Here is a 20,286-nt window from a genome sequence, read left to right as displayed (position 1 = left end):
TTAAATATTGCCCGTTAAGATATTCAAAAAGAACTACATCTCATGCTAAATATCGGACAGAACGTCATAAAAAGAGACAAAAACACATTATAGGGATTTGACCTCTATGGCCTAGACATGAATTTGGGGAGGTACACGTCTCACCTGACATTACTGTGAATGCATGGGTTTAGTTATGGAGGTAAATCTCCACCCTATGAATGTAAGGTAATCACTTGTTGGTCTTCTTGACCTCAGACAGGCATTATAATAATCTATTAGTTCTTAAAGATGAATCAGACACAATCAGCTGTTTGTTCATTTAATAAGGAAAATCTTCACTGTCACCCTAATATATACATAATCCTACAGTACATTTGTGTAGTTTGTCTTACACAGAGTGATGTCAAGATTTTAATGTCACAGATCATATGACTCACATTGTTGACACACTGTAAAAAAAAGAAAACCTGTAATTTTTACAGTTAAAAACTGACAGCTGTGGTAACCAGAAAACCGCTGTAAAAAATACAGGAAACATGTCAACACTTTGCAGTTAAAAACTGTAAAAAATACAGTGGCATTTTACAGGTGGTAAAACGAACAGCCACATGCTGAATCACACTTTATCACAAGTTTGTTATTAATACAGTAGATATGTAGAGATGGTGCACAGAAAACTCCATGATGGTAACACATGTGACATGAAAATAATGCTATAAACATTAATTACATAACACCAAGTGTAACAAAAACTAATTTATGAAACTGATAAAAAAATATAAGAGGAAACATAATCATTTAAATGAAATACCATTAAACGCTGGGAATTGTGAGAACTATATATAGTCATTTACATTTTTTACTTTCAGACTGTACGTTTACTTGATTTCACCGTAGAATTAGATGTTCTGTTAAATTATTAGTTTTAACTGTATATGTCATGTTATTTTAGGTTTTTACTGTAGCATTTTTTATTTTTTGCATTAAAATTAGTAACATTTTTTACAGTGCATCATAATGGTTCAGATCACAATAACCTGACTTTTACACAAACACTATTATTCAAGTTTCTCATCTATAGCTGCATTATTTCTATAGCATGAGTATGTCCTAATAACATTTAACAATGAAACAGTAAATATTTTGCAAACAGTGCTATACACTGTATAAAGTGAAATAGTTGGATTAACTTAAAAAAAAAACACTTCAATTGGTAACACCTACAAATATTTTTTTCAACTGAAATTTTCTGAAAGTTAAAAAAGTTAAATTTTAAGATGTTACCAATTAAAGTATTTTTTTTAAAGCAGATCCAACTTTCACTTTTTACAGTATAGTGTGTGATATAATGATGATGGAGATGTGATTTTGAGGAAATGTTAAGCCATCATGATGTTTGATTGATGTTTGGAGGACATGAATCCTGGAAGAAGTTTGGTCAGATTTTCCTTCCTTCTTCATCATCCAGCATCACATCCACAACCTGACATCCAATCTGAACAGAGAAAATAAAATGAAGCACAGAAATTAATTTTTCAAGATTTGTTAAGCTGTAAGTGATTTTACAAAATAAAAACAAAATGTATAAGCATTAATAAAATGTAATTACACAGCTCTCACAATAGTTAAAACAGTTTAGTAGTCCACACCTGTAAAAATACCTTGTTATCAAAGCAGTAATTTTACCTTGTATCATCTTTAGATTATTTTGTACTTGATGCTCAACACAGCAGGCGCCTGTAACCCTAAACTTTTCATCCTACCGTAACAGCGTCTATTCTTCTGCATCCGGATCTTCAGAATTTAACCTCATGATCTCATGCATGAGAAATGACCACTCCGCTATTGTGATACAAGTGTTAAATGTGACGATCATGATCATGATAGGATGCAGCATGTTTCGCTGGAGTTTCACCTGCGTCCTCTGAATCTCTTCTAACAGGCAGCACTGGAGTGTCTTGTATTTAATCCTCACAATATGCTGGCCTGATAATATAATCCAGTGGCTGTATTGAATAACACTGTCACACTTACCTTTAAACCTAATCCATCAGTGAATCTAACAAGCTCTCTATCTCTCTCTCATGTGCACAATGATTCACATGAGATGTCACAGGGGATTTTACACTGCTGATAGATAGATAGATAGATAGATAGATAGATAGATAGATAGATAGATAGATAGATAGATAGATAGATAGATAGATAGATAGATAGACATATTCCAGACTTACCATTAAAGTTAACGCTGTAATCTGTAGTTTTTCCCCGCAATGTCTCTAAATCTGTTTAAAATATAAAATTGCAGGTTACTAAAATGTACTTTACATGAGTTAAAGGGACAGTTCACCCAAAAAATGAAAATACTCGTGTTGTTACAAACCTGTATACATTTCTTTGTTCTGATGAACATGAAGGAAGATATTTTGAGGAGTGTTTGTAATCAAACCAAACCAATCTTTTATCCTTCTATGAAAGTCAATGGTGCCCCAGATCTGCTTGGTTACAAACAATGTTCAAAATATCTTAGTATTCATCAGAACAAAGAAATTTATACAGGTTTGTAACAACATGAGAGTGAGAAAATGATGACAGAGTTCTCATTTTTGGGTGAACTATCCCTTTAAGTTCAGATGACGTCAAACATTCCCGGCAAAATCGTACCCGACAATTCAAATTATTAAATAAATAAATATTATAATATGAAGAGCTTTTAAAACGTATGTTTTATGTACTTAATAAATTTATTTGTTTGTTTATTTATAATTAACTAATAATGGCTTGTAGCTTTAATATATTAAGTTGATTGGCCAAGCAGACAAAATGACGCTTACCTGAAGCAAAGTATCCAGCCCAATATTCCAAAATTTCGCTTTTTATTACAAACAACAACAGAGAAAAAGTCCAAAAACTAAAAGTAAACTTAATAAAGATGCAGCTCTACAAAGCCTCGTGTCATCTCTACATGTTTGCCAGACGTTACACTGGTTTGATCGCAGCTGTGGCTTTGGGTTCGTCGACTTCAGCCTCTTTGAAGAAGACCTCTGAAAGCATGAAGGCCCAGAAGAAGACGGTCATGGATGTGTTGACCACAACGATGCTGATCATGATGGGATGTATCATGATGACCTCCTGCTGCGCGTGTGGTTCCAGATAACTTCTGCTGCATTCGTATTATCACTACAGATGAAGAGCGGCGACAGCGTGTGCGCATGCGCGTAAGAGCGCGTCTCTCTCTCTTTTTCTCCACAGACAGATAATCCGCCAGATTTCACTTTCATAAGAGTGACAACAAACATGTTTGTCCCAGGTTACATACAGATTAGTACAACTGCATATAAACTCATCACTGTATTATTCTCCTGTTTATAGATTACATCATGTTTAATGCCCCTTGACCTTATTATGACCCTCGTCTTTCATTTTAACAAATCAACAGATTTAATCCACACCATAATCTTATGCCAGACTTCATAACCGACAGATGGCACGTGCGGTTAGTCCATTAAAACATGCAACAACTGCAGTAAATGTTGATCATACTGAATAAACACAAACAAATAGGGGCGTTTCCCAGACAGGGTTTAATAAATTGATCCAGGACTAGGACATTTAAGTCATTTTTACAAACAAACCTTACAAAAAACAATACTTGTGTGCATCTTGAGACAAAACAATGGCACTGATGTATGTTAAAGTGGACATTTCACGAGACTTTTTTAACATGTAAAATAAATCTTTGGTGTCCCCAGAGTGCATATGTGAAGTTTTAGCTCAAAATACCATGTATATAATTTATTATAACATTTTAAAATTTTGGGTGTGTCCTTTAAAATGCAAATGAGCTGATGAAAATGCAAACACTGATCACCATAATGGTGGTTTGCTGATATTTAAACTCAATTGTGCTATCAATAATTTTCTTTCTCTCTGCACTAAATGGCAGTGTTGTGGTTGGATAGTTCAGATTAAGGGGCGGAACTATTATAATAAGATCCCCTTCTGACATCACAAGGGGAGCCAACTTTCAATGACCTATTTTTTCACATGTTTGCAGAGAGAATGGTTTACCAAAACTAAGTTACTGGGTTGATCTTTTTCACATTTTCTAGATTAATTGGAAACACTTAAACATAGAAAAAGATAGAATTTCATGATATGTCAAAACACATGTTTTTACATTAAGGCAGCTGAAACATGCATTTTAGTCTGGGAGTAGGATAAGCCCTGTCCGGGAAAACGCCTCATAAAAATCTGCATAAAGTCTAAATGTTTGGGTCAAACATGGATTTATTTGGGATTTATTTAAATATACACACAAAAATTACTTTATACATTCAATGACATGAATGCGACTATGACATAATAAACATGATTCTGATTTCAAGTCAAAGCCCAACTTGTCTAGATGATGATGGAAGTTGTAATAAAGAATAATAAAGTTTATAATACTAAATAAGCAGTTTTGTTTTAAAACATGTATCAAAACATGCCATCGTGTAACAATGCACAGTCAGGACGCCACTCATGTAAAATAAGAAAAAACAGGAAATTAAATCATTAAGGACCCATATAGACCCTTTATGGTGCGTTCACACCAAATGCAAATGATTTATGGGCATACACACCAAATACGAAATCATCGATTTGCGTGAGTAGTTTACATACAAAGTCAATGCAAAGACGCAAATAGATGCAAAGCGATGCAAGTGACGCTAATTGGGTGGCGCAGGTCGAAAAACACGAAGTTAAATACTCCGAGTAATCTAAAGTAAGGAACGTGATGCTACGCAGCAAAACGTGCAAAGAAGCAATAGACATCCTGCAATGCGATTCGGGTGTTTTATGCGTGTGTAACACGTGATTTGAATTAAACACGCAAATTAAAAAATCTGAACTTTAATCAATCAGGAGCTTGCTCTAGTAGTGACGTGGTTACGACGTAGCAAATGGAGGCAGAAATACGAAACAACAATGGAGGACAAAATCCTCGTTATTGTATGTGGACACCCGTAGCTAAAATCGGCAAATTGAGCGTATTCATGTCTGAACAAAGCGAGTTAATGCTCAAAATGTTTAAACATCCAACTACACGCAAACTGCACAATTTATTCGCTTCATTCGCATCTGGTGTGAACGCAGTCATGATGCTTAAAAATTATCACATTACAAAACTATCATGTTCCTGATGTTATAAATAAGATGCGTATGTAATTCATATGCATTCACTGTGCACAAAATGTATGAGCATGTGAAGATTCTTCAAAAAGTAACAGCACACAGATATACTTGAGCATACTTGAGTGAACAATGATCAGATTTTCATCTTTGCCCCAAATTTCCTTGAACATTCCCAGACGCTGCTGTGTGCATACGCTTCCGTTCCCAAAAACAAGTTGAAAGTCTGATCACATAACAGTTATGTATCTTTCTCAAACAACCAACAATATTCTTACAACACGACACACTGAAATACATCTAAACAGCTTCTCCAGTGTTTAGCAAGCCAACGTTCTTTGTTGGTTCTCCTGCTGCAGAAAGTATTCACAGAACAGCGCTCGGACTTCCTCTGCGTCCGGGTCATCGGCGGAGGGTGACACCTCGTCAGCAGGCTGCGGGCTCTCCTCGTGTCGCACCGCCTCCTCCCACCTCTCGTCAAACTCGTCCCCGTGCACCTCGCACACGTTGTGGAGGACGCAGCACGCCAGTATCATGGTTGGCACCACGTCCATGCGGCAATCGTTACGCTTCAACAAGCACTGCCAGCGCGCCCGCAGCCGCAGAAAGGCGTCGTCCACAACGCTCCGCGCCCGCTCCAGTTTGCGATTAAAGGCCCTCTGACCTGCCGTGAGCTCTCCGGACTCTGGGTAGCTCTTTATTAACCAGCTCTTCAGAGCGTATCCAGCATCCCCAAGCATCAGGTACCCCAGCGGGCGGCCCATGAAGTTCAAGGGTGGGTCGTGCAGCAAAAAGCCACCGTCGCAAGCGCGCCCCCACAAGGTGGAGTTCTGCAAGATGGCGGAGTGCTCGGTGCTGCCTGGAAACCCGGCGCACACGTCCCAAAACTGGCCCAGACCGTTGACGGCGCCCTGCGTGACCACAGACAGCCAGCCGCGGCTGTTCCAGTAGTTGTCGGCGTTGCTGGACGGTGCGATGATGGGTACGTGGAGGCTGCCCACCGCACCAACACAGTGTGGGAATCCCCAGCGGGTGGCGAACAGTCGGGCCGCGTCCTCCAACTCTTGCTCGCTGGGTGTGCGAAGGTAAAGTGGGCGCAGGAGCAACACGATGGCGTGGCACACATCCCGCACGCACTTACAGACAGTGGATCGTCCCACGCCAAACAGCGTGCTAATGGTACGGTACTCCACATTCGAAGCGAGGCGCCACAACGCCACGGCGACCCGCTTCTCCAGGGGCAGCGCAGGGCGGAGCCGAGTGTCCTGACGATTCAGACGGGGCTTCAGTTTACCGCAGAGAAGAAAGAACGTCTCTTTAGTCATGCGAAACTTCTCAAGCCAATCGGAGGGCTGGAACTCTCTCATGACCACCCGCTCCCACCAATCGGTGCTCTCGATGTTGCTCCACACACGTGTAGGACGTGTTGGTATGTCACTGACTGGACGAGACGTTTGAGCGATCATCATCTACAGAAAAAACAATTTGGTTAACTATAAGTTTTGTATAGGGCTGCACGATATATCGAAAGAATTATCGTTAACGTGATAACAGTGCATGCACACAGTGTAACTTATATTTATTTTATGCGTCTATCATTTGTGTGTTGCATGCTTAGATTGTCCAAATTAGACCAATCAGAAAGTGCCTTATTAAATACCCGCCAAGTAGGACCGTGGGCACAAAGGTGAACCTATTGGCTCAAAGCAGAGAGCGGAAAATAAATATGGCAGGAGTAGATATGAGCCATGGTGGTTATTTTAAGACATTTGACAGGTCAGGGGTGCTTTTCTCGAAAAATAATGCATACCTGTGAAACATTTCTCAGCCAGTCAGAATAAAGTATAAAAAATGTATAATATTGAAATGTGTTCATTCAGTCAACTCCATGTGAAATCAAAACTGATAACATGAATCTTATAAATATGTGGTCAATGGTGTTGCATGTAAGGTGAACTAGAGGTGGTACTAAACCATGTATACTAGTTTCCATTTATAAAATACTGTGCTGATACCACTTATGAGATAAATACTGTGATGTTACACTGCATGAATTGAATATAACGGTACTATTGTTGACCTTCTTATCTAAACCAAAAAATGATGCATTTTCATTGTATGTTCAAAAACATGTGAACGCATGATAAAGCCATGACACACATCACTGCATCAGGTCCATAATGACATTACCATGGTACGTTTGGTTAGAGAAGAGTAAATGTTTACCATGAGCATCCTCTTTTGTTTCTGATGGAAATACTGTCTGTGAGTGACGCGCCGCTGCACCTCGCGTCGCCGCTGAGCGTCCGCGCTCGTGACGTCCCGCCGCCTCTTCATCAGCACGTAACTGAGCGTAAACATCAACGAGCGAAGCGTCTCGTCGTTTGACATGTTTTCGTCTTTGGGTTTGCCTCAAAACTCCACAATCAACTGCGCAATCGTGATGTGTGATAAAAATCTGCGCAGTTATGGAGCGCGTGCCATTATTTAATAACGATTAGACTTAAATCTTTCAACGCATTCTTCTAGCGACCGCTCCTCCTGCACTTCCTCGCGCCCTGCTCTCTCGTGTGACGTCACGCCACAGCGTCATCTACTGGACTAGCGACAGAACTACATCATAAACCAGATCCCAGCTTGAAACTATGATTGGGAATATTTATTTTTATCCAGTTGCTCTGATAGCAACAAAAGAATTAAGAAATTATTTCAATCTGAGATGATCTCTATCCTGTTAACGTTTATAATATATGTGCCCTCATAGTGTTCATGTCACGTGTATGTAACCTGTCTTCCATATAAGGAAATATGCAAATAAATGTAGTTCCGGTTCTAGCAAAGAGCAGAGTGGTACACGAGTATTTTTCCTCCGTATTGTTTAATAAATTACCGGTTATCAATTACGCAAAATGGCTGCATCAACAGGTTATGGGCCCAGGAAAGATGCAGGTAACCGATGGAGTAGATTAGTTTTTGACGGAGATGAAAAGAGCTATGAACTTTGGGAGACGAAATTTCTAGGTCACCTGCGTTTGCAAGGCCTAAAGGCGGGCGTACACGGTGCGATTTTTGCTGTCGTAGGAGCTCGCATGCGATTTTTTTTCTCGGGACCAAATCGTTCATGCTCGTATGGTCGCGGCTCGCACCGTGTGAGAGGAATTACGAGCCGAGCCGAGCAGGTTACGAGCACCTTACGACCTCCCGATAATTTTTAAACATGTTAAAAAAGTTCGGGAGCTGTCGGTATAAATTCGTAGTGTTGGTGCGGGTGAACGAGACGATCTGGCAAAGCACTTGAAGTTGACCAATCAGAATGTACAAAAGAAAGACAAATGTGGCACTGCTACCTCAAATCTGGACGACAACTCTATAGCTGGCTATATGTTTCGCGCACACACTCCGGTGACCGGACATCATGACAAATATGACAGGTCCTTTCAGTGACGACCTCTTGATCAGCTTCTTTGCCTGAAAAACCTGTCATACGTGTTTTTGTGATGTCCGGTCACAGCTTTGGATGTGTGCGGAAACAGGAGAGAGTGTAGATTAAGCTATAAAACGAGGGCTACTTTTTGATATTAAAACTTTTTTGTTTTACTTTGTAATACTGTTGATTTTTCTTTACTTGTTAATATGTTTATCATTATTTACAATCTAAACATAAAATAAGCCAACTAAAATATGTAATAAATAAATATAAAAATTATTAGACTCCGTGCAGAGACCACTGGTTTAAACAGTAGGATGGACAAAGAATGTCGCAATTTTGTGTAATCCAAGCTGTGACAAAGTCGCTGTAGTACAGTTTCATAAATGAATGGATATTAAAAGGGCTGGCGTGACAGAGAATAAAAAGCAACGGAATGTCCATGTTTAATAGGCTATAAGATATGCATTTATTGTTTTACACTTTTTACTCATATAATAAATGCAAAATAAATTGTCAATGAACAAGAGACTATATTAAACATGATTATCATACGCGGAGACGACGTTTTCCAGATTATTATGGAGCTTCTGCTTTAACAAGAGCTTAAACGTTTTTGTTCGGTGTTTTTTACCCATATATATATTTTTTACATATTTTCGACCAAAGGAACACATGATATAGCCCAATGTACGTTGTTATGGTAGCCTAAACTTGTTCTGAAATGATGAGAATATTTAAATGACTAAAAATGTAGGCTATCTCTGAAACTTTATTTAAATAATGATTAATTTGATTTCATACTATATTGGTATTGCTATGTATTAATTTACATAGGCCTACTGAGAAAATGCCATATATTAATATGCAATGCCTTCTGTATGGCATTTATTTTGTACATTTACATGAGCACAAATGCTGCGTGCTCACTTTTACTTCAAGACCCCGCATTGACCGAGGGTCCGCGTACATTTGCAAGTAGTCCTCGCTGCAGACTGTAGCGCGGTGACATCACGTACTGACGTCACGTATGTCTTACGTATCGCATGTCTTTAATGCGCATGTACAAAATATTTAACTTTAATCAGTAGGTGGCAGTAATGCGCCTAAATGTTCAATGACAACCTTCATAATACCACGAAGAAGTTTTTCACGTTTTGCTCGAAAGTGATGGATTCTATTGCGGTAAGTCGATTAGATATTAATGGTTTTTTTATAAATGGCATATGTTGCTATTAAAATTGTTCAATTTATTTAAATGTATTAATACAACAAATGTTGACCACAGTGTTGTAAATCGAAAAAGGCAAAACGGACATAGCTTCACATTAAAATTCTATAATAATAAAGCACAAAATATTTCAGTTTAAAACAGCAATAGTACAAACATGTTTTACTGCTTACCACGCACTATCTATGAAAATACGTTATCCGAAACGCATTTTCTTAGTCAGTGCAAATGATAAATATCGTTTTAAACTTGTAACCTTACTTTCGAATTTTGTTGCTTATAAAACTTATTTTGTTGCTCAATAGTTTTTTTTACATTCAGAAATCATCTTGACAAATTAAGTTTAATTAAGCAAAGAAATTTAAAAGAAGTGTAAAATTACGTGCATGTGATTGGCAGAAACCCGGTCCACGTGAGATATACAATAAAACAAACCTTACATTTTTTGCTTATGTGATTTTCTAGATGCATGTTTCTGTCAAAATAAAAGGAGAGGGCATAAGAATAACGCAATGCACCTCATGCTGTGATAAATACCACTGCCCATTTTGTGAGACCTGGGTCTACAAACCAAGGGATTTGGAAAGTGTTACAAAACATGTGGAGCATCATCTGAAGACAGCTATTCAGGAAGGAGGTTTGTGTACCTGAGCATCCATAAATGCATTCTTTTGTGAGTATGTATGCATTTTACACTAATTTTGTTTACATTCAGGTTTCACTATAATCAGGTGTAATTTAAGATGCAGAGATGAATCACATTTTCATTGCTGCTATTGTTCTGCCACTGTTCTGCGAAAAGCACAGTTGATAATTCATCTTACAAAATGCAAGAATAAGAATGACAAGGTTCATACTCCACAAAGAACAGCAACACCCACAGTACAGTTCTGTACACCTATACCGTCAGGGTTTACTCAGACAGCACCTCCACTTCAACCTCAAGCAGTGCCTTCACCAAGTCAACTGTTTTCTACTCTCACACCTCTACCTTCAGTGTCTGGTCAACCTGCACTTCAACTACAACCTCAGCCTTCACCAAGTCAACTGTTTTCTACTCTCACACCTCTACCTTCAGTGTCTGGTCAAACTCCACTTCAACTACAACCTCAGCCTTCACCAAGTCAACTGTTTTCTACTCTCACACCTCTACCTTCTGTGTCTGGTCAAACTCCACTTCAACTACAACCTCAGCCTTCACCATGTCAACTGTTTTCTACTCTCACACCTCTACCTTCAGTGTCTGGTCAAACTCCACTTCAACTACAACCTCAGCCTTCACCAAGTCAACTGTTTTCTACTCTCACACCTCTACCTTCAGTGTCTGGTCAAACTCCACTTCAACTACAACCTCAGCCTTCACCAAGTCAACTGTTTTCTACTCTCACACCTCTACCTTCAGTGTCTGGTCAAACTCCACTTCAACTACAACCTCAGCCTTCACCAAGTCAACTGTTTTCTACTCTCACACCTCTACCTTCAGTGTCTGGTCAAACTCCACTTCAACTACAACCTCAGCCTTCACCATGTCAACTGTTTTCTACACCCACTACTCTATGTAAAAGTCAAGTCAGTTATGTACCACCACTTCCATCTCATTTGACTACTCCCACACCTCTACCTTCAGTGTCTGGTCAAACTGCACTTCAACTACAACCTCAGCCTCTACCAAGTGGACCATTAACTTCTTTATTTCCTAACAAATGTGTCCTAGCTGGTTCAAAACAAAGTAAAGTGAAATGTATTCACTGTGGGATTGAAGTTAACAAAAAAAATCTACGCCTCCACATTCGAAGAAAACATACAGATGTGAAACACACAATTTCATCTGAAAGACATTTTCTTAGCCAGTGCATTGACAGTGAAAATGGAATTTTTTCTGTTCAGAAGTCTTTCTTTGGACCATCACTGCCAATACATGTGCAGAAGAGGACATGGGGGGCAAACCACAAAATAATGTGTGAGGTAGATCAGTGTAACACAAACACAGAGTTTGCCTTAAGAAGTGGTTTGAAGACATTTGAATGCGACCATATAAAATCCTTGGCTTTCTGTCCTCGAAGCGCTGATGATGCCATCACCTTAAATGAAGAAACACTGAGGGAAATGGTGCAACAAAAGTGGTTTGGGGAAGACCGAAAACAGAAATGCACTGAAAGACAGCGGACAGCAGCTATTTTGGGTGTGCCGCTCTCAGTGGAGGTGACATTTGCTGGACCTTCATCCAAGAAATTTATTTCAGTGTATGAACCCAAAACATCATATTATAGCCGCCTTGGAAGAGTAATTGTTGTGTATGACTCAAAAAAAATCACATGGAGTTGCCCATGTAACAAAACCAAGCAGTCTTGCGTGCACAAATCAATTGCTAAGTGGCACTTATTTCAAACACACAAGTCACTTTTTAGAAAAGTAAGGACCACAGAATGGACTGATCCCCCCAAGAGTTCGCAGTTCCAAATGGAAGATTTACACGAAGAACAATACCCACCAAATGAGGCAGGCATAAAGAAAATGGTGCTTTATTTATTGAAAGAAAAAAGTCTTCCTGCAGACCTGCCAAAGGAACTTATTAGTGGCACTAAACCCAAGTGTGAATTCCCACGCAGCCTAATTCCAGAGGAGACTTTCTGCTCCCAGTGCATGGGAAATCAGATGCTAAGTGATCCAAAACTCATAACATCACGGGCAAGGATTTTAACCTTCACAGGACTTGTTGAAGGTAAAGTCTCAGTTATTGAAATTCTGCAGAAAGCTGCAAAGAAGTTTAGAAATGTTGATGAAGTTAATTTGAAAAGCAAAATCTTCTCTTTTAAGGGATTTCCACTTACTACAAAGTGTGCAACAAGTGCAAAATGATGTACCGTTATCAAGAGTTCACGGATGGTATCCATAATTTTAATGATCACCTTCTGATTTCACTGCATTTATGCATGATTCTTCGCAATGCTATTCAGGTATGTTACCCATTATAGTACCCCATATTGCTGCTTGAATGTTTAAAATTGGAAAGATAACATATTGCATGTGTTGCCCTTAAACCTTAAGATTCCAGTTTGCATCTGTAATGTTTTATTTGTTTCTTATAGAATCACACCGCAGTCAGCAGAGTCCTCAGCCTGCTTGAGGCCACTGAAAAAACAAAATTTCCCAGCCATGATACTGTGCTTCATGCATACACACACTTTGAAGCACTGACCAATCATGATTACATGTACTCCTGCATCAATTGTGGATACTACCCTAAAGTTGTAATCATGGACCTCCACAAAAAAGGAGTGTTTACTGTGCCTTGTAAGTTAGTTCACTGTCCAGTCTCTAGAATCTTGATGTTTGTTTTTTATATTAATTCCGTTTATGTCTTTTCAGTCAGTGAAATTAAAACTCCGCCTGATGATTTTGATGGACATACCAACATTGTGTCCTTTTGGGAGCAAGTGACACAAGACATGGTTGGACGGGGATTTCTTCGAAGTGAGTCGTTATTGGTGTTATTTAAAAAAAAAAAATTAATTATTATTTTTTTTATTTTTATTAATGGTATTGTTTTTGATAACTTGTGCCGTACAATGTGCTAATAATATGGGGACACTTTATAAATGCAAGGTGGCATGAAGAACCCCTTCGTCATTCCTCCAAGTTATGATTGTTGGGCTTTGTGGATTGGTGTGAACACAAGAAAATCTGAAATGGTGTTGAACACGGAATTTGCAAAAATTCAGAAAACCAGGCCATGTGACATGCTTGATCTTGATATTAATGAAGAACGACTTGGAGATGAGCTCTTCAAGATGAAGGTAAAGTGATCAGATCCTAATTAATACTGTTTCAGTAGTTGTTTGAAATGATGTGCATTTCTATTATGGTACTCTGAATTGGTCTTCTGCATTTTACCTATCTGAGTCAGTACAAACACATCAGGTATAGTAAGTTGTGAACACGCAACACGCTTTTTATTTATTTCATAATTATGATGTAGGTTGAAGCAATACGGAAACTCTGCAAAGAGTGTGGTTTGGACTCGAAAGGCTCTAAGATGGACCTTGTCTTAAGGTTAAGAGAGGAGATGCAAAATCGTGCCTCATATGATAAAGTGTTTCAACAAATCTGGGGTGCTTCTGGTAGGATTTCTTCTCATTTCTGTGTTGATATGTTTATAAGCAACTACAATTATATTTGAAAAGGTTAAGGCATTTCGCTAGACATCCTAAGTCTTAACTTTATGTTTTAATTTTTTTCTTTTTTTAGGTGGATGGGCAGTACTTACATGTCCGTGTGGAGTAGTGTACTCCATCAAATTTAACATCAGAGCAGAGTCTCCAAGAGACTTTGCTGATTTGCTCTTAGCATGGAAGCACTTTCCTAATGTGTCAGTGTATGATTTTGCCAGAGGACTTGCAACACACACTAACCTTCGGGAACCAGAGACTTTACCCTTCAGCCCTCATGAAGGCAGACTTGCAGAGCCAACCCCTGAAAATATTCAGCAGGCGAAAGAAAGCAAGTTAACAGTGAATTTGCCATGGTTAAAGGTTAAACAGTTGGGAACGGATCCCACCTGCCATCCTCTATCTGGTTCTTCTGAGCACTATGCTCTGTATGATCGCTTTCATGAGTTGAACACAAAAGACCCTAAAGATGCCCTCAGAAGAGTTCACTTAGTCCCAGAATTAAGTGGGTGGTTAAATACCCAAACTGCTGAACAACTCTTTGCTGGGATGAGGAAAAATAATTACTTCATGAACACGCTCACACCTTCAGCACATGTATTTTTAATGCGCAATATAATCCACCACTACAACACATCACAAAATGAAAAGGTAAAACAAGACCTCAAAAAAATTGTGTCATCAAATGATCAGTTGATCTTGAATGAAAATGGTCAGGTTGTTGTAGGTAAGATTTCTTTTTTACTGTCTTATTGTGAGATTATTAAATTATATATAATGCATCAGCTTTTATTCCATCTATAGGGACACCTCCAGAATCTGTTCAAACTGATGAGAGACTCTCAGGAGATGAAAAGCAAAAACATGACCCATGTATGCATAATAAAAAAAGTGTAATGTTATGTTAAACCAAATGTTATTTAATTTTTTCTCATTTTTATGTATTCCCCAGTACCTGTTAGGAGTTCCACAGTGGGCCTTACTGCTCTGCATCATGTGCAACCAAACAAGGCATACTGGAAGCAGTTACCCTGTACAGTACAGCTAAGCCAGGTTAGTTAGTTGCATTACTGTTAGTTTAAGGGGCGGCTTCTTGAACAGGGATTAGACTAGTCCTAGACTAAAATAAATGTTAGAGCTGACCAAACTGAAAACAACTTCTACTGACATATCTTAAAATGCATCAGTGCCCTTTTGTTTTGCCTCAAAATGCACACAATTAATGTTTTTAGGAAGGCATGTTTGTTAAAAATAGTTATTTCCTAATTAAACTAAGGTCTAGTCCTGGCTTATTCAAATCCCTGTCTGGAAACCACCCCTTAACATAATATTTTGTAGCACTTAAAAAGAGAGTGATGCATGATATGTAACTGTTATTTTCCTAGCTAAACCATGCCTTAATGGAGAACGGACCAGAGAAAGAATTCTTGTCATCTGTCGGAAGCCTAGTTCTCATGAGGAAGGACTTCCTTACTTTAGGACTACTTAGGGATGTAGAAGGAACCGTGAGTAGCCGCAAGCATACTTCTATATTTTTTTCTTTTACCCATGCATTGAAGTGCAGTAGTGTGTGTGGACTATTAAATATGTCCTTTAATGTTAACATATTTAAAAATCTTCTTCTTTGATTTGTAAACAGATTTTAAATGCTTGTCTTTTGGCTGTAAAGGATCTTGCTGAACCTCAGGTAATGATGATTACCATGATCAAATATTCTGTATGCATGATGTGTACAAATAGTTATGTAGTTTCTTATTGATTTGGTTCACTTTTATTTCTTGACAGGGAATAATGGTCTATGTCTTTAATTCATTTGTGACAAGAACTTGGTTGCCACCCTTCTTTGCTGATCCAATGTCTAATGTTCCTGTGAGTATCATTGTAAGGTTTTGTAATTGAGGCACTATGACATTATTTAAAATATTACTGTATATTCTCCTATTCTAAAAAATATTTATTTTTTAAGGATAACATTGGAGTTAACGACTACATTTTGCTGCCTGCCTGTTCCAAAAATCATTGGATGATCTGTGTAGGTTTCAAAATGGTTATCTTTAATCTTAAAACAATCAGATAATGTTTAAATGTTTTTTGTCATTATTTCATACATCCGAAATGTTAAGAGTATTAGCACTTTACAGTTGATGTCAAAGTGTACACTGTTTTAGATTATGAAGCCAAAAAAAAGAGAGATCTTTTGGCTTGATTCCCTCTCCGGATCTGGTTTCAGTGATTGCCGTTACATGAACAAATACAGGTTTTATGATTGAAATGTTCAAAGTTCATGAGTTCATGAGTTCGGGGGTTATGGTGGTTCTGTTTTAAACCATATACCCCCATATTTTTTTTTTTTTTGCTTTTTGGTTCATTTTTCTAGCTTAATAAATGTGTTCATATTTAGCTGCCATTTAATATGTGTATCTGATGTGCAGTCAACTAGTTCTGTCTGACCGTAGGCCCTGTAAGAATATCAGGGCTTTTAAAATTGGTTAAACTTTGAGACCTGGCTTTGTCAGGTATCCATTAAAGGTTATCTTAACTCAACGTAATCTTTTTACCTAATTAATCTTTTCTTTTTTTATGTTTTATTTAAATATTAGACAACTAGCAAAACATGTCAATCCTGGGCAATGGAGGGAATACTGCTGTGATGACATTACAGTAAGCACCAGCCATCCTAAGGCCAACCAGCTTTTGGTGTTGTTCCTTTTATGTATGTATGTGTAATATTTTTTTATCTCTCAGGACATTCCCAGACAACACAGTTCCAATAACTGTGGAGTGTTTGCACTGATGGTAAGTATGTGTTTTAAGTATTATAAATGTCCTTCTAAAAATGTTTCAGTGTTGTGTATCGTTGACTGGTGTTAATAAATACAAGCCAAACATTTCAATATACAGTATGCTATTGTACATTCATTACTGTCTGCTCACATGTGCTTTAATTCATATTGTAGTATGCACTCTATGTTGTCATGGAGAGGCGTTTTGATTTCAGTGAAGTAAGCCTTTATTTTTAAAGACATTTTATTTTAAATTCCTTAGTTAGCATAAGCTCATTAGTGCTCTGTTTTACAGTCTGACATGCCAACAATTAGAAGATGGTGGTGCATGTTTCTCCTGAGTAACTATCCTTTGAAGTAAGTTAGATATTTATATTGTGTATAAAATGTTGCCAGCTTGTCTGTGAACATAAATGTAACAGTTTAACGTGTTTTTACCATGGAGACTGTAGTTCAAATAAATTTGTTGGGTGTAATAATCTAAAACAGTCGATTTAATCTTTATATTTTAATCATTTGAAGATCTGACGCTGAAAGGAAAGAACTCAGGAAGAAAAGGAGAGCAGAGAGAGCAGGTATGGCTTCCACTGTTATTCTTGTGGAACTCCATTAGTATTATTTTAAAAATGATGCTATTCATGTTTTTTGCTCTCTAATTTAGAGGCAGTGAAACCCACCCCACCTGTTGATTACTTGACCAAGGTTTAAACTGTCAATCCATATGTTTCTCTTTTTATTGTCTAATGTAGTTGCATTTTGAACTGACTTTTGGCTATTTGGGACAGATGCCTCCTGAGATCCTGTGGCAGATCCTGACGGGAGTAGTCACAGTTGACGGTGATGTGGCTATCTTGAGGCTTGCACTGACATGCAAGGTTTTTAGGGACATTGTCAGTGAGCCCCAATTCCGAGAACAGGCTCACTTTATGTGGCTTGACAGTAAGTTCTTTAAGTCCTGTATAAGTATGGAGTACTCTAAAAATACTCTGTCTCTATCGTTATTCTCTGTATTGCCTTCAAAACCTTTCAACTTTTAGCTAGAAAAGTACTCATAACTTGAATTGTACTTTAGTGAAGCATTTATTTGTTTAGCATCTTCCTGTAATGTATAATCTCATTTAAAAAAAACTTATATGTCCATGTTAACATGACATGTTAATGCCTTTCTTCAAAATGATTTAATATTTTGTGATCTGTATTTTGTCTAAATTAGGTGTGGTGAACTGGAGCGCATTCTCCAAAACATACAGACAACAGTTTCGGGTGCCCTACTCTTTGACTGAATGCTTCCGCTGTGGAGAAGTATTCAAAGACTGCCCACCTGGCTATGTTGGGGATGGCAGGAGGGGAGTCCTATGTGGATTTTATTCAGAAAAGGAGTTTGAAGGCTATTGCTCTAATGACTGTTTTTTAAATGACGGAGGAGAATTTCCGACAGAATAAATATAGTTATTTATAAAGGATGGATGAAATTTAACTAGGCATTAAAAACAAGGTTTTGTTCTAATAAATTTTGTTTTAAAAATATGCACATTATTTCCTATTTTTAATGCCTAGTTACTTTTCACCCATGTATTATACATAATTATATCTACAATTTCCGTTTATAAAACGAAGCAACATTGTTATCATTGTGTTTTTTATGTTTCTTACATAATAGTTTTATGTGTCCCGTTTATAAAACGAAGCAACATTGTTATCATTGAGTTTTTGATGTTTCTTACATAATAGTTTTATGTGTCCCGTTTATAAAACGAAGCAACATTGTTATCATTGAGTTTTTGATGTTTCTTTCATAATAAATAGTTTTGTGGCCCGTTTATAAAACGAAGCAACATTGTTATCATTGAGTTTTTGATGTTTTTTACATAATAAGTGATGCAGTGACTGAAAACGTACTGTACGTAGTTGATTTAACTTCTAATTAACGTTACAGTCATCAACACAAAAAACCATGACAAATGGGAAGGTCTATATATTTATTTATTCATTGCTTCTTAAAAGGTGCCATAAATGTTCATAGTAATTTTAAAATATACCAACACATCCGATAATGCGGAGTGTGCTCTGTTACACATAAGTTAAAATTAACATTAAAATACAACCGATAATGCCGAGTGTGCTCTGTTACACATAAGTTAAAATTAACATTAAAATACTACCGATAATGCTGAGTGTGCTCTGTGATTACCTATAATTGTTGTTTGCGTGTCGTTAAATAACATGCGTATTAAATACATACTATGCGCATGCGCATTAAAGACATACCACGCGTCACTCTGCGCATGCGCATTGAAGACATACCGCGCGCGTCGCAATGCGCATGCGCATTGAAGACATACCATGCGTCACTTTGCGCATGCGCACTGAAGACATACGTGACATAGGTACGTGATGTCACCGCGCTACAGTCTGCAGCGAGGGGTGTCTCTACATTTGCACTAGACAATGCAAACAAGCCTAGACAATGTGCTCTATATTACATTAAATGATTTTCGTTTTACAAATTAATATTTGGCTGTAGATGTATTGTCTAAATAATTTAATCATAAAGGGAAAGACGTGTTACGTTATCTTACCTTGCGTTTTACCTCAATTGCTCCTCATTCTGCATTTACAAATAAATAAATATGCCCACTGAATTTGTTTTTAAACGTCATATTTATAAAAAAGCAACAATATATGTAACATTAATAATACCAATATAGATGTTTACTTGGCACTACAATCATGATATATTAAGAAGATAAAACCGCATATGCGCTAGCAAGAAAAACCACTGCCAGAGAAATTCCTTCACCGCCACAGCACTAGACCTATATTGCAATTTCGGAATGCATAAATAGAAATACAAAAAAACAGAAACAGTTTTCTGCACAAAAGCCAATATCTTTGCCGTGTTCTTCTTGTTTTATTTTTTGTACATTCTGCCACTCACAGGTGCGAAATTGCTTACGTCAGAATTCCTCAAGTCCTACAGTAAAATCTTGTCGTGTGTGACTGCGTACGAATTATTTTCGCATAAACTCACTCGTGTCGTGTGCGAGAGCTCACGACGTTCCGACCGTCAGAATTCGCACCGTGTACGCCCAGCTTAAAGGACACGATTTTATCCGAGCCTCCCGCACGTGGTGAAGAAGATGAAGATGTGATTGATAAGAACGAGGAAGCATATGCTGAGCTAATTCAGTATCTGGATGATAAAAGTTTGTCTCTTGTAATGAGAGATGCAGCGGACGACGGTAGGAAAGCTCTACAAATTTTGAGAAGTTATTATGCTGGTAAAAGTAAACCACGAATAATCAGCCTATATACGGAGTTAACGTCGCTGCAGAAAGAGGCAAATGAGAGCGTCACGGATTATATTATACGAGCAGAAAATGCAATCACGGCACTGAGAAATGCCGAAGAGAGTCTCAGTGATGGACTGTTAATTGCGATGGTTTTAAAAGGTTTGCCGGACTCATTTAAACCGTTCGCCGTTCATGTCACACAAAGTGATGAAAAATTGACGTT

At 37.9% G+C, this 20,286-nt stretch overlaps 2 protein-coding genes across 2 annotated transcripts; one reads left to right on the top strand and one right to left on the bottom strand.

The window, feature by feature from the left end:
• Positions 1-287: 287 nt before the first annotated feature.
• Positions 288-7,727, bottom strand: LOC129443220 (uncharacterized). Its single transcript, XM_055203691.2, has 4 exons — positions 7,387-7,727; positions 2,817-6,629; positions 2,217-2,267; positions 288-1,477 (listed from the first exon to the last, which is right to left on the bottom strand). Exons 1-2 carry the CDS (start codon positions 7,549-7,551, stop codon positions 5,481-5,483), a joined length of 1,314 nt encoding a protein of 437 aa, XP_055059666.2. The 5' UTR covers positions 7,552-7,727; the 3' UTR covers positions 288-1,477; positions 2,217-2,267; positions 2,817-5,480.
• A 1,838-nt stretch (positions 7,728-9,565) lies between these two features.
• LOC129447541 (uncharacterized) lies at positions 9,566-17,109 on the top strand. Its single transcript, XM_073857553.1, has 19 exons — positions 9,566-9,772; positions 10,284-10,455; positions 10,534-12,540; positions 12,636-12,775; positions 12,908-13,112; positions 13,188-13,292; positions 13,425-13,615; positions 13,798-13,939; positions 14,067-14,714; positions 14,792-14,860; positions 14,940-15,040; positions 15,373-15,492; positions 15,627-15,674; positions 15,773-15,856; positions 15,954-16,019; positions 16,588-16,648; positions 16,733-16,783; positions 16,945-16,989; positions 17,066-17,109. The coding sequence occupies exons 1-16, from the start codon at positions 9,698-9,700 to the stop codon at positions 16,636-16,638; spliced, it is 4,224 nt and encodes a 1,407-aa protein (XP_073713654.1). The 5' UTR covers positions 9,566-9,697; the 3' UTR covers positions 16,639-16,648; positions 16,733-16,783; positions 16,945-16,989; positions 17,066-17,109.
• Positions 17,110-20,286: the final 3,177 nt, after the last annotated feature.

The sequence above is a fragment of the Misgurnus anguillicaudatus genome, chromosome 2 (genome assembly GCF_027580225.2).
Source record: "Misgurnus anguillicaudatus chromosome 2, ASM2758022v2, whole genome shotgun sequence".
NCBI lineage: Eukaryota > Metazoa > Chordata > Actinopteri > Cypriniformes > Cobitidae > Misgurnus > Misgurnus anguillicaudatus.
The sequence above is the reverse complement of the archived record's forward strand: the minus strand, read 5'-3'. Positions and strand labels throughout refer to the sequence as shown.